General features: G+C 29.2%; 4 protein-coding genes across 4 annotated transcripts; 2 read left to right on the top strand and 2 right to left on the bottom strand.

Annotated features, from left to right (window-relative positions):
- Nucleotides 1–1,075: 1,075 nt before the first annotated feature.
- Nucleotides 1,076–3,777, top strand: PKNH_1246500 (Plasmodium exported protein, unknown function; the record flags this gene model as incomplete). Its single annotated transcript, XM_039114187.1, has 2 exons — nt 1,076–1,186; nt 1,351–3,777. 2 exons carry the CDS (start codon nt 1,076–1,078, stop codon nt 3,775–3,777), a joined length of 2,538 nt encoding a protein of 845 aa, XP_038969835.1.
- A 2,094-nt stretch (nt 3,778–5,871) lies between these two features.
- Nucleotides 5,872–6,399, bottom strand: PKNH_1246400 (early transcribed membrane protein; the record flags this gene model as incomplete). Its single annotated transcript, XM_002260476.2, has 1 exon — nt 5,872–6,399. The coding sequence occupies one exon, from the start codon at nt 6,397–6,399 to the stop codon at nt 5,872–5,874; it is 528 nt and encodes a 175-aa protein (XP_002260512.2).
- Nucleotides 6,400–10,143: 3,744 nt separating this feature from the next.
- On the top strand, nt 10,144–10,597 carry PKNH_1246300 (conserved Plasmodium protein, unknown function; the record flags this gene model as incomplete). Its single annotated transcript, XM_002260475.1, has 2 exons — nt 10,144–10,308; nt 10,472–10,597. The coding sequence occupies 2 exons, from the start codon at nt 10,144–10,146 to the stop codon at nt 10,595–10,597; spliced, it is 291 nt and encodes a 96-aa protein (XP_002260511.1).
- A 2,309-nt stretch (nt 10,598–12,906) lies between these two features.
- On the bottom strand, nt 12,907–14,646 carry PKNH_1246200 (KELT protein; the record flags this gene model as incomplete). Its single annotated transcript, XM_002260474.2, has 1 exon — nt 12,907–14,646. One exon carries the CDS (start codon nt 14,644–14,646, stop codon nt 12,907–12,909), a length of 1,740 nt encoding a protein of 579 aa, XP_002260510.2.
- Between the last annotated feature and the right edge of the window lie 117 nt (nt 14,647–14,763).

Raw genomic sequence — 14,763 nt, 5'->3', positions numbered from 1 at the left:
TATATTTGTTCACAGCTTATTCATTTGAATGCATCATATCTTCATCTGCATTTTATGTGCTTGTAAATGTAAGTGCTATTTAGAAAAATACAGCGAAATTTTATTTTCTACCATAATATAATTATTTTTAAGAATTGCATGAAAATAATGCCTATTTAAGATACCTCTATAACTTTTTTTTATTCATTATATATAAATAACTACATGTATTTTATTGGAGAAATGCGCTCTAAGGATCAAATGATTCCGAAATGGAATAATTTTTTTTACAGTCCTTTTCTGTGAGAAGTTATATTTCCTTAAAATTTTACTTACAATTTTTTCCTTTCAATTTTTAACCACCTAATGCTTTATCTCAGTTTTAAACTTTAAAGTTAAAGAGTTTTTATTGAAGCATGCATTGTTCTGACATTCAAATTTTAGAACAAAATTTTTTGTAATTTCTCCATTTCGTTAAATTATTTTATATATTTATATTTTATTTATTGCATTTTATTTCGTACTATTTTATTTTTTTATTGTATTGTATTCATTTTATTTCTTTTTCTTTTTCTATTTCTTTTTCTTTTCTTTATTTATTATTACTATTATTACTATTATTCTTTTTTTATTTTTTTTATTTTTACTATTTTTATTAATTTTATTAATTTTATTAATTTTATTATTTTTATTTTATTTTTTACCGCCACCACTTTACTGAAGAACATAAAATTAAAGAAAACTATTTTTGCCATATTAGAAACAGTTAGTCTCCATTTCACATACCTTTTTTTTCAATAGCTGCATTAATTAAAATTTCCCGGTATTTTAAACTGCTTCACATTTTTTAGTTTTATTATGAAATTGTTTCCTTCCCCTTCATTAATATGTATACATAGACGCTAGCAATAGCAATAAAAAGACTTATAATGCGTGCGTAGTATTTTTATTTACCTTCTAACACTGCGAGATTATTTTTAGCCTGAACAGGAATGAGGAAAATGCCTTATCACGCATGTTCCAACGCGACAAAATAAATTATAATTGTTTCATCGATGCCCATTAAAACGTAACAAGAAATTTTTCTTCACGGTACATGGAAAATAAAATGAAGTGCCATAAAGGGGCGAAAGAAAATATATTCCATTTCCAAGTTAAAATACCTCTAACATTCTTCCTCATTTGGATATTGATTTGTTCGAACTCTGTAAGGAAATGAAAAAGGCGCATAATGGCGCAAAAATGCATATGTAAACTGTTCATATACTTTTTTCTACATAACACCGTTGCACATTTCTTTAAATGCCATTAAATTGACATCCAAAATAAATTATTCTGTACAACTTCTTTTTCCGTCTATCCTTTTATTAGACTAAGTACAACGAACTCCATGATATGCCACATATTTTTGAAACATCAGTGGCTCCAAGATATAATAGATCATTAGCAGAACATATAAAACACACTGAAGATGGAGCTAACAAATCAAAAAGTAAAACTAAAACTACTACACCTCAGGGGGATAAAGCAAAGGGACCCACGCACACCGGGCTAGAAGCTAATAAGAAAACTGATCGAACACCAAACAAGCCACCAGTTGTAACCATTCCAGATGAAAAAGGATCTAAGAATACAACAAAAAAGTCAAGAGGTCGTTTATCGCAAAATGTTCAAAAGCCTAGTGTACAAAAAGAGAGCACAGTACAAGATGGATTAACCAAGTCTACACAGAAGGGAAATCATGTGCGAGGATCGAAAGTTAATAATAAATCGATCAAATCAAATGTTCAGTCTCCGAAGGGGTCTGGCTCCACTGTCATAAATGTTAGTAAAGATGGAGTGAAATCAGTAGACAGTTCTGCAGCGTTATCCCCTCCTAAGAAACTAAATGCCAATAATAAAAAAGATGCAATGCCCAATTCTCCGAATAAGAAAGTTTCTAGTTCCTCAGAAGTCAATAAAAAAGGAGAAAAGACAACTAACTCATCAAAGGGATCCCCTCCTAAGAAACTAAATGCCAATAATAAAAAAGATGCAATGCCCAATTCTCCGAATAAGAAAGTTTCTAGTTCCTCAGAAGTCAATAAAAAAGGAGAAAAGACAACTAACTCATCAAAGGGATCCCCCCCTGACGCATTAAAAGCCAAGAACAAACCAGCAAATCATTCTTCAGGAAAAGTGGAAGCATCCAAATTGCAGGATTATTCTAAGGAAGATGATGCAACCGCACAAAAGCTCAATGAATTACTCTATAACCAGAAAGACAACAAAAGACCAGAACACTCATCAATGCAAGTAACACGGAATCAATTAAATGATAAAGAAGAAGTAAACAAACCAAATAATTATCCATTCAAAAATACTCCCCCTAGTGGATTAGTGGTAGGTAAAAGATTATGCCAAGCTGGTGATCTTAGGTTGAAAAATAAACTGTCCAGTGGACTGACAGGAAGCCAAGAAAACACGGAATTGCAAGCATATCCTTTAAAAAATGTTCCAAGGAGTGATTTAGAAAATAAGCCGAGAGATTCAAAAAGCATTGTGTTAAAAAACATACCTTCTGATGAACAACAAGAGAATGAAAAAAATGCCCCAAATGAAAGTGCCCCATTCCCATCAAATAAAGGCGAATATGATATAAATGTACTCACAGGGGAATTTGATAATAAAAAATATGTAACTAAAGTTTACCATTTGAAAAAAGGCAAATTTTATAAGGAAAATTTAGACGGAATTATTCATGGAGTAAACGATAAATTAACTCTTGAAATCCAAGATTTTGAATCATATGGCACAGCGGAAAACCCCTTCAAGAGTGAACTTCCCGAATTAAAAGAATATAACGAAAGTAGTAACATGTCAAAAGATTATCAACTGAAAAACGAACAACCTGATTTAAAGAAATATGACGAGAGTAACATATCCAATGAAGGCCAACAAGTGAACAATCCAAATAACTTAAAAGAATATAATGAAAGTCACCTTGCAGGGGGAAATCAATTAAAACATGATGCACCTACAGGATTAAAAGAATTTGAAAAGCCGGACGAAACAAGGGATTATGGATTAAAGGGGCATACAGATTCAGAAATAGGAGAATCAGAATTAAAGGAACCAAAAAATAATAATCAATCAAGTAGTCAAGGAACGAAGGGAAATATAAATGCCCAGTCTGACGGAACTGTAAGTACTCTAGCAAAGCCAAATGATACTAATACGCAAGGTAAGAAATATGGAATATCAGGAAATATTCCCCCGGATGTAGATTCAATCAAAAAAACTCTAGAAACTGTAGTCTGTGCCCTCAAGGAAAATGAAGCAGGGGACTTAGTAGAATATATCGAAACACATACCACAAAACATTATGAATTAAAAACAGATGTAAAAGACGGAATAAAGCAATATGATGAAAAACTTGAAAATGCGTCCTACGGATTTAGAGAAAAGCTCCCAGTTAAGGAAGTGAAGGAGTACGATGTAGTCGAAAGGGAATTTAAAAAACCAATAAAAGTTAAAAAAAAAGAAAAAATTAAGCCTATAAAACATTACTCATACACTTATAATGGATTATCACCTAAGTCGCGTTCAAAGAATTATGGATTATTAGATCTTTTCTCCTTTACGTTTAATATTCTTATGGATCGTAATGTATACTTGGTAAAAAAAGAGCATATGTCTTTATACAAATTGGGCAAAAAAGCTATGAGGGGTCAGTTAACCCATGAATTGATGCACGAGTATGTTACTCATTGTGTGAAACAAAAAAATGAAGGGAAAAAAAGTAAAAAAATAGCATAAATTAAAAATTAAGAAACAGAAAAGAAGGAAAAAAGGAAAAAAAAAAAAAAAATAGAAAAGGCCATTTCTTCAACGAAAAGGTATATTCCCCGTGTGGTTTCTTGTAGATGAGAGCAATTAATATTTTAGAGACGTAAACGAATTAATGGTGAATGTACATGATGATATATTAAACAGAACAATGCAGAAATAAAAAGGTACAATGTGAAATCACATAATGGAGAAACAAATTTTATCGTAAATAAGAATTTTAAAATATTTTACCTACCTAATTTAAGTAATATTCGCATATGTCCCAGCGATTGGTGCCCTATTGTTAGGGTCACGTTGCTTTAACCAACGTTCTGGTATTATCAGCATTTTGTCTGTCTTGTACTTTATAATCAGAACACAGGCAAGATAAACTAATTAAAGATAATGATATGTTAATATTATTTGAAATGAAATTTTTATTTTCTGGAAAAAAGGTTACACACATGTAGATGTACAGATGAGTATATGTATAGATGTGTTCCTATTCATTCTGACAACTTTTTATCCCATACAAAATTAGCAGATGAACAGTTTATCATTATAAATTGTTCACTGTAATTTTACATATATGATGTATATCCTGGACAGGGTTAACAATGTGAACAATCCTGCCGATCATAGAATTCTTCAATTCTTTCCGTCCTTTTGTTTTTTCCATTTTTTATGTAAAATGTAGCTTAAACATTGGGATTCAATATCTGTCTTATTTAGGCACAACTTTTATCGTTTTGTATATATTTGCATTAGTAAACGTTTTTATATTTGATCTGTTAAATATATGTTTTTATATCCATTTCAATTTCATACTTTTTTTTTTTTTTTTTTTTTCCTTTTATGTGTATAAAATTGTGTTTAAAAAATTATGAATTTTTTTTTAAAAGCAGTTTAACTGAATTAACAGCTCAATTTTATAACTTTTTCTTTACGAACATATTTTCTCCACCTCTTTTACATTTTATTACATAAATTCATTCAACAGAGCCAAATGATACATTTTTTTTTTTTTTTTTTTTTTCTTTTTTTCACTTTACAAATGTGTTAACGAGAGATATTCATAAGAGCATATAAACATAATTTTATTTTGAACATTTTTGCCAACAATTAAAAAAAGAAAATTTTCCATTTCGCCTTTTTTATGCCACTGTGAAGCAACAGTGCTAGCATATATCACAATTGCCACGTATTCGAAATATTTTAAAATACGTCTTTTTTTGTCTTTTCTTTTATCTCCCACATACCATGACTGGTTTACTAGTATGCCATAAGTTCCGTAGAATTACTTTTCCCTATATAGTCATGTTAAAGGAATGTTTCACCAAAATGGAGGGGGAAAATGTTTTCATTAGTTTTTCCCACTTTAGAGAAATCTCATGCGATATTATATATTTTCATTTTTTACATTTACAACACTAATTTCCACCCTCTCATTCTACGTTTAAAAAAAAAAAAAAAAAAAAAAAACGAAAACGCTATTTTATAATGCGGACTTGTTTTAATTTTCGAATAAACTGCTTTTTAAATGCCAAATAATACATAATCCTTTCTAATATATTTGAATTTATATTTCCTCGTGTTTTACTTCAAGTTCGTCATCCATACACACATTAACACACGGTATTATATACATATACACACACATGTCAGAAATAAATTAGGAAATTTAAGAAAATTAAAAACTTTAAAACATAGTTTATAGCGGATAAAACACAAATCAAAAATCAAACAAATGACTAAAAATAAGATATAAAGAAAATCTGCACATGATTTAATGTAGACAGAGGCTCAACAAGGTAAAAGGTGGTGTTTCCCCTCTATAATTATGTAAGAGCCCATTTGTCAATGTTATATGTTATTTTTTTTTATTTATAAGAACAAAATTTTCTCAATATTGCTGAGAGGGAGTTGCTTAAGAAATATTAAAAAATGACATGTACATTCTGATCAGAGCAAAATGGTGAAAATACCTCTTTTCCTTTTAATTTAAAGCAAATGTATTTTCACCCCTGTTCCATCTGTACACACCCATTAATATGTTTATTATACCTTATGTTACATGCTGGTCTACCATTTTCCTAATCTTAGGTTTCTTTGAAATGACAACATAGACTCTTTAATATTAAAAATCGAAAAGTTGCAAAAATCTTGTATTTGTAATGGATCATATTTATCAATATCCAACCTTCTATGTGCCAATTCCTGTTTTATTATTTTTCTTATATCATCCATCTGCGGCAATAACTTATCCACGGGCATAGTGTCCTTAGTCATGTTCATTTTTGCCATCCATATTCCCTGTGCAATTGTGCTGTTTAAAATGCCATTAGCATCTTGGCCTAAATCATCCCATATGGATGGCTTCTTCCTTTTATGAATCATTCCCAATCCACCTGCGACTACGGCAAGCATGCCTAACGTTACACCTATAATTGCATATAGCACCTTCTTTTTCCTCTTTCTATTTAATTCATCAATGGGAGACTTGATCAAATGCGATTCATTTCTCTGTATGACAGCATTGCACAAATGTGGTTCAAATAAAATATTAAAGAAAAATATAAAGATAAAAATGTACACATTGCTTATTTTCATTTGGAGCTACAAATAAAACAGAAACGTCTTTGCAAAGAAAAAAAAAAAAAAAAAAAAAAAAAAAAGATACAAAATTTGTATGCATATACTGCACATGCAAGCGTAATTATAGAAGGGAGGTTTTTCTTTGTTTGCCGAAGCAGTTGAACAATTTTTTGTAATATAAAAATGTCGAAATGCTAACGTGTTAATTTGTTGACTTGTTAATGTGTCCATTTTATAACATGGAACTCTTTCTTGTCATCTTTTCATTTTCAGTTCTTCTTTTATTTTATTTTATTTCATTTTATTCTTTCCCTCTTCATTTTAACCATTTTCATTTGTGTTGCAAAATATTTTATCGATGAAATTTGAGGTTACATGTGGTTAACACTGCATACATATACGTATGAACAAATATGTTTGCAATAGGATGTCACCTACATGTTCTTTGCTTCCTTTATAATTAATTACGATGCTTAAAAACCACAAATCAAAAGATTAAAGTTTTTAAAATACAACATTCTATATGTCTATACATGCGTGGTAAAGGCATGAGCTTTTTGTGACAGCTGCATTTGCCACATATGCATGCCACTTTTAAGTGGACTAAGAAAGTATCTTCTAAAAAATGAAGAAAAAATTAAGAGAGAAAAAAACAAATAATTTCTTATAAAAAGAAGATTCAAAATAAATAATGAATTTTAATATCATTTAAGGGAACCCCTCAGAAAAAATTGATTAAATATATGTGCACATATAAAGGTAACCGCTAGTAATCTTCTTTGCGCATTACATTCAATTAAAAAAAAAAAACTAGCACTCCGTGCAAAAATTGAATAGAGACCACATACATTAAAATTTTAAGCAAATAAGATGTATATATATAAAGGTTTTTTTTTTTTTTTAGGTTCATGTCAAACGAAATATTGTTTGGTAAAAAGAAAACACCTTGTACAACATTTACGGGTAGCATGTTGTAGCAGATTACAACGTGCTCCGTCAATGCGTTTATTTCTTCAAGGACAGAAGAACCCCCCAAAAAAAGAGGAAACAAATGAGGAGAAGAAAATTATATAGGGTGTCACCCTCCCCTTCTTCAATGAAACAATAAATAGAGAAGATTTTTTGCAGCAATTTTATTTATGAATAAAAGTTACTTTCCTCACACAGTGCATGAAATATATCAATACAAATGCGTTTCAGCGGCTTAATCTCAGCGTACTATTTTTCACAGTGGTGGTGACCCCGTTAACCTTCCATATATTTTATTGAATATTCTGTAAAAGGATATATGTTTGAACTGAATATTTCATTCATATGATGAAAATTAATCAGCAATATTCAGAAATAATAATTTACCCTTTATTAAGAAAAATTCATCGGTTTCCCTCATTTTCGTGAGAACATTTAAAAATTTATCCTTTTTTCCTCGTTTTCATATTCATCATTTTAACGCTTTTTTGTCTTTGCAATCAAATAATTATACCGCATTTTTTTTTTTTTTTTTTTTTTTTTTTTTGGTTGTGGTCTGCATTAACTTTTCTGTTCCTTAAGAAAAATCACATTTTCAGACAAGCACATGCAAATTTTTTTGTGTGCGTAAAAAAGTTGAACAGTATATCATTATGAATCTCAAAAATGATATTATGTATCAAAAAATAGAGAAATTATACCCCTGTATGATTTTTTTTTCCAATTCATTGCCCCGTATATCACTTTTTAAGCATACGACGAACGAATCGACAAAACAAACTAACTTGCAAGCAAATTTAAATTACACTTTCACACTTATAGATAGTTTTTTCATTCATCTTTTGAAGAAATAACCTCCATCAGTGTGGCACATGGGTACATTGCAAGAACGAAATTTTTTTAAAAAGGTGCGTTCAGCATGTTGCATCAAGGAAATTCCACAGAATTATGGTATCTTATCCCAGAAGGGAATAAAATTTAGTAAATTACCCCGTAAAATAGACGCATAAACGGTACCAAATATTTCAGCAGAACTGTGCATATGTTCGTCAACAACTACATCCTTTACTTAGTTATGTATGTATATGTAGAGGTATAACATGTGACTGTCCACCTTCGCCATGGATATATTACCCATTAGCTGCTGATCATTATAAGTTGACAAAAAATTACAAATTGCAGATAGAAATCAAATGCGTAGTTTCATTCATAGCTGATTAATTACCTGAAGTGCATCGCGTTTGAGTTGTATATATACATATACATATTTAATTATGTAGGCATATGCTTTCCATATCTTAGAACAATTCAAATTACTTGCTTATCCCCCGTTTATGTAAGAAAAAAAAAAAAAAAAATGCATTGTTACGAAAAACATATGCCCAATATATAACCTTATGATAAAAAATAAAAAGTTATAAAAAAAATTGTGGACAAGCTAAAAAAGTTCATTTTTCCTTTTTTTATTCTGCTACTTAGCATATTGTTCATGCTTCTCAAATTTTGTACATTTTCATGCACTTCAAATTAATGTTGCCATTTTTTGTTCATTCTTTTTGTAGCATTTGTATGTTGCCGATTATTCTTCCCTCATGAATATAACTTAATATTATATATATTTCTTTAAGCTCTCCTCTTCTCATGAATATTCTTACAGGTCTTTTTACAATGCTTTAATTTATTCCCATGTCATAAATAGAGCATGGTTCTTCCATTTTTTTATTCTTCATGTTCCTAATTTTTTTAATATAAACAATAAATGACCAAATTGTGCATGTAGGGACATCGAAATTGTGGTGATGCAGAAAAGAACTTTTTATTTATAAATAAAACGAGTATTCCTTAAGAAAGTTACATAGCAAGCCGAACGTATCCTGAAATCACATTGACAAAATACTATTCAAAAATGACGCTACTGCTGCAACGTAAAAATAATTATACCTTACATAACTGCATGCTTAATGGTAAATATTTATTTTTATTTTTACTATCGCAAAATCTGTGCCTCCAGAGAATTATTCTTTTTCGTGCATTATAATTAATCGCAAAAAAAAAAAAAAATAAAATAAAATAATAATAAAAAAAATACGAATAGCAAAATTTATAGCAGTTCCGAAATAATATATTTTGAATTTAAAAAAAAAAAAATTATTATATTTGTTTCATTTACCCTCTTAGCAGAAGTATTCTTCTGGTTAACTGTTCTATACAAAATATATATAATTCTAGCATCAATTAAAAGCAATCTTGTATAATATTTTAATTTGCCATTTTATTGTTGCCTTAACATAATTTTGCAAATGTCAAAATAAATAATTGTAAAAAAAATTTAGTTTTGTTTTTATCCTCAATTTAGAAAACATTATTTAATAAAATAGAAATAATAAAAGACATGTAACTTGTATTTTTCTTTATATTGACATATAAATCATTTGTTTCTAAATACCCTTTTCCAATTTAAACTCAAAAATATTAAACCAACCTTACTCCATTTATTACTTTTAAAAAAACAGTCTTATATTCTTTGATTTTTAGAATTTTCTTTCACCATTCATATAAATTTCTTATAGGTAACAAAAATAAAAACATATATATGCTATAAATAGTAATTCCTAACGCTGCGCTTTTACGAATTAAATTGTTTACATGTACACAAATGGCACAGAATAATCTTATACGTATATATACATATGTGGACAAAAAAAATTAATAATATTTAACATCAATAATAATTTGCTTTTTTCTTTTTTTTTTTTTTTTTTTTTTTGCTTAAAAGGTATCCCGTTGAAAATGAGTGTTGATATTAACTCTTTCGCTAGTGAAGCCTTAAAAACCATTAATAACGAATTCCCTAATGTGCTATTAGCTGATGGGGTTACTGCAAATCCAGGAGTCATACCCGTCTTAGCTATTGCTCTTCTTGTTATTTACATGGGATTGATGTTATCCGTTGGGGTAGGAATAAAGGAATATTGCTTTCCTTGGCATGATTGAAGGATATCCCATATTTTTCTTGCAAAATGTGTGCATACATTTATACATATGCTTGTTTATTATATATATTTGTATATATTACATATATAACGCCCAATTTACCTTTTCATATTTACCCTTTCAGGTTCCTCTTAATCAAGGGGAAGTAGTCAACCCGGATTACATGTTTTTTCCTGTAGACGATGAGATGTCTCACTCTGGTACCGCGGGGGGAAACCCAGAAATCCTCGAGATCAATGAACTCGATTAATGGAAAAAGGAAAAAGAAACAGATTCTGACGAAAATTAATAAAATGAAATAAAAGTAATTACTAACGCGTTCATATCTTTCTGCCATACAAATAAAATGGTCACTTTTAATCAATAAGATAACTCAAATATATACGTGAAACTTGTTTAGGCAAAACTTTTCACATCGTTGCAATAACCCAATCATCAGTTATTTTCCCCGTCTTTAGTGTACACAAAGATTATCTTTTTTTATTTGTAAATGAGTACATTTCTGTCAAACTTAATACACAACTGAACAATGGTTAATCCCTACATTAAACCTAAATTTGGCTAGCGCCCGGATTATCATATTGTCAACTTTCAAAAGATCGTGAACATATATAATTTTATGTTATGCATACATAAACGGTACAAGCACCAGAACTTTTAGAATATTTTAGTAAAACTAAATGCCTTACCACCTCCTTTACCATATTTAAAGTGAGAACAAAAGAATGTAAACTTTTCATGCTAATTAAAGTGGATTCTGTATGTTTTCTTTTTTTTTTTTTTTTTTTTTTACACATATCTTTACTTCTTGTTCTAAGTATTTTTTAAACAATTTATGCTGCATTTTACGCTTTCATTTTAATTCTCATTTTTTGCAAAATGGAAAACTTATAATGTTTATAAATATCTCTTGGAATATACAAAGAACATAATTATATATGCTATGTTATCCCCTCAATATTCAATCATGATTCGGGGTAATCATAAAATGATAACTAAGTGATTAATATTTTCACTTTCTCTGAACGTGTCATGTCTTATGTGAAAAAAAGCCCATTATGATAGCAAACCCCCCTTTTCAAGTTAATCCGTACAAAGAAGTGTTACATATTTTAGGTGCACAAAAGTCGTTCTCCCTATTTAATCACTCTTTCTGTTTCCTCAGCGCACATTTGTAAAACGAATATATATTGCCTTTCTTAAATGAAATATCACCATTTTCGTCTTATATAATTGAAACGTGTGTTAACGAAATCCCGATTATGGACACATATACGAAACAAAAAAAAAATGCATAATCATATGAATTCCTTTTGATATTTCAGAAATGTTCTCTCCCCTTTCGTGTATTTCACACGTATGAATGGTACGCTTCCTAACACAACAATCCGTAAAACTTCAATGCATTCTACTTTTTATGTACCTCACTTTTTAATGTGCAGTTTCTTCAGACATGTCAATTTAACTGAATATAGAATTTATATTTATAAAGGAATTCCTTTTTAAAAACTGTATGAGGGCATTTTATGTGAGTGTAAAAGTTGTTCATTATTTAGTATATGTGTATTTATTTCATATAATGTATCTTTTTAAAATTCCTTCAATCGGGACATGAATATTCCACTGATATTATTTGTTGGTATGGGAAAACAGGCCCATTTCATCACTTTTATGGAGTAACTCTGTAACCATTTTTTTTTTTTTTTTTTGCCATTCATTTGTATCATAAGCATGCCGCAATTATTTACCACTATATTTGTAAATTTTCTCTGGTAAATCGATATATTCCTACGTTTTACAATCCTTTATATCACCTTTTAAGCATTTCAAAGAATTCGTTATTATGGAAAATTGGTTTAAAAAATCTGCGTATAATGTAATCGCAATAGTGTTCTTCAAAATTAAAAAATTTACGTGCGAAGTTTTTTAAAAATATTGATAAATATACACAAGATGTGAATGTAAATTTCGTCACCATATTTAAAGCATCTACACTTGGAAATTTTTTTTCCACGTAGATTTTTGTTTTCCAAAAAATCCATATCCCCAACAAGGGATGCAAGCATGTGTGATTTACAATTCCCTTTTTTTCTTAACAAACATTCATGCATAAATTTTTTTTAATCACAATTATTCCTCAATATTCGTTTAAATATATATTAATGGGTAATTTTTCCTAAATGAGTGAGTTCTGTAAAAAATTTAAAATCCATTTTCCAATATTTATCACCACAAAGGTATATTCATCACATTATTGTATTTTTTAAAATATGTTGTAACATTTTTCAAAACAATCTTTATTATGATATGATGTACAAGCTCGTTTCACATTATTTCAAAAAAAAAAAAAAAAAAAAAAAAAGGGAAACAAAAATTGTCTTATTTATCTTACAAATATAGAATATAAGAAGAATTACTTTTCTTTCTACATTTCAAAATATTTTGATAAAGGAAGTTACTCTGTAATATGTACAACAAACAAAAGAAATTGAAATATTTATACACATGTATCATTTCATTCGTATTTAAATCCTAAATATATAACCACATATCTTGTATTCACCTTTTATATAACTCTCTCGCTTTATTTAATGTACGTCCTAATGAAAAGGTTAATTTAACATATTCCCCAACAATATGCTCCTCATAATAAGCTACCTGTTCTTCACAATATTTAAATTTTGAAAGAAATTTACCTATATTATATATTATACTATATAATTGACGCTTTATCATTAAATAATTAAAAATTTCTACTATGTCTTCACTCGATTTTAAACGTGGGTAAAAACCTCCAGTATTTTCATATGTCTTAAAGAATTTCTGACACAGTTGTGAATTTGTTTCTATAAACTCCAGTAAAGCTATGAAGTAATTTACTAAGCCTGAAGTATTATGAAGCTCCCTATGGTCTATCTCATTTTTTCCAATAACTTTAACCCTCAATGGCTTAAGTATTAAAATAACATAACTGAGTGTATAATGTAGACATGCCAAAAGAGAAACATCCTTATATATATAATTTTTAGGTAAAGAGAAATGTTTTAAAAGAAGCGCTATATCTTTCTTAATTTTAATACGTTTTTCAGAAAAACAAGATAATCTTTTCCCTACATACGACATATTCCTAAGATGATAAAAAATGATATATCTTAATTTTTGTCTTTCGGCATAAGTCAATTCCCTAGTTCTTTTTATCTCTGTTAATCTTTCAACCTCTTTATTATTTTCTTCATTTTTTTGTCCTATAACAATTTTTTTTGTATCATCAAAATTGCAAATTTCACATTTATCCTCAGATAAATATGTTACTATATTATCTCTAAAAAATTGTTCAATGTTAAAATATATGTTTTTTGGACCAAGATACTCCAACAGAAAATTATTGCATGGCAGATATTTAATACCTTGTTGGACATATAAAGAATTAATTTTTTCCAGAGATAAATTGCCCACTGCTGTATTATTTAAAAATTCAAATAATGGAATTTCCATGAAACTATCAAAATATAGCTTTTCGCGTAATTCAGTTTCATTTCTTATTTCAGGTTCTTCCTCTTCTCCAAAGGGGTTCCGGGGATTATCAAAGTTAATACCTTTCCCCAAATTTAATGGATATGCTTTATTCAATTCAGAAATTTTTTCCTTTCCGGTTATCCGTGCTTTTAAATATTCCTCTATTCCTTCATCATTAATTTCAAAATTTATATTATCACACTCCCTTAGTACACCTTTAAACTCATTTATCTCGTAGTCTTTCGCTTCTTCAGGCTTCTCTTCTGGTGCATCTTTTGATGATAATGCACTTGACGTTGCTGCCTCTTCTTGTATTTCTTCCAACTCTGCTTCTTCTTCAGAGCTCCCCTTGGATTTTTTAATATTTTCTAATTGAAAATATCCTAGTCTTGGAATTAGTCTTCTTTTTCTTGAGGATGTTTCTCCAACTTCCATTTCTTCCATCCAACCAGCTGCCCCCGTTTCTTCCATCCCACCAACTGCACCCATTTCTTCCATCCCACCAACTGCGCCCATTTCTTCCACACCTTCGAGTGAATCCTCTTTTTCGGATTTTTCCTGTTCTTCTTCTTCTTTCCCCAAAGTTTGAACAGATAAAAGATTCATAACTCGTGTCACAATTTCATCATCATAAGAGCCTTTTTCATCCCCTCGTTTTACACCAGAATCAGGTTCATTTTCAGCTAGAAATACTTTCCTCACACATCTGTTTTGCATCAAATATGTATGAATATAGGCTAAAACTATGACAATTTTGTAGAAATATTCCATTTTAAAAGACATGATGTGCAAAAAGAGAAAAATGAAGTAAAAATATAATACAATTTTATTTTAGGCAACAATGTAAATATCAAAATTGCACTCTCTTAAATTGCGTTATGTGCATTACACGAATAAATT

The sequence above is a fragment of the Plasmodium knowlesi genome (assembly GCF_000006355.2).
Source record: "Plasmodium knowlesi strain H genome assembly, chromosome: 12".
NCBI lineage: Eukaryota > Apicomplexa > Aconoidasida > Haemosporida > Plasmodiidae > Plasmodium > Plasmodium knowlesi.
The sequence above is the reverse complement of the archived record's forward strand: the minus strand, read 5'-3'. Positions and strand labels throughout refer to the sequence as shown.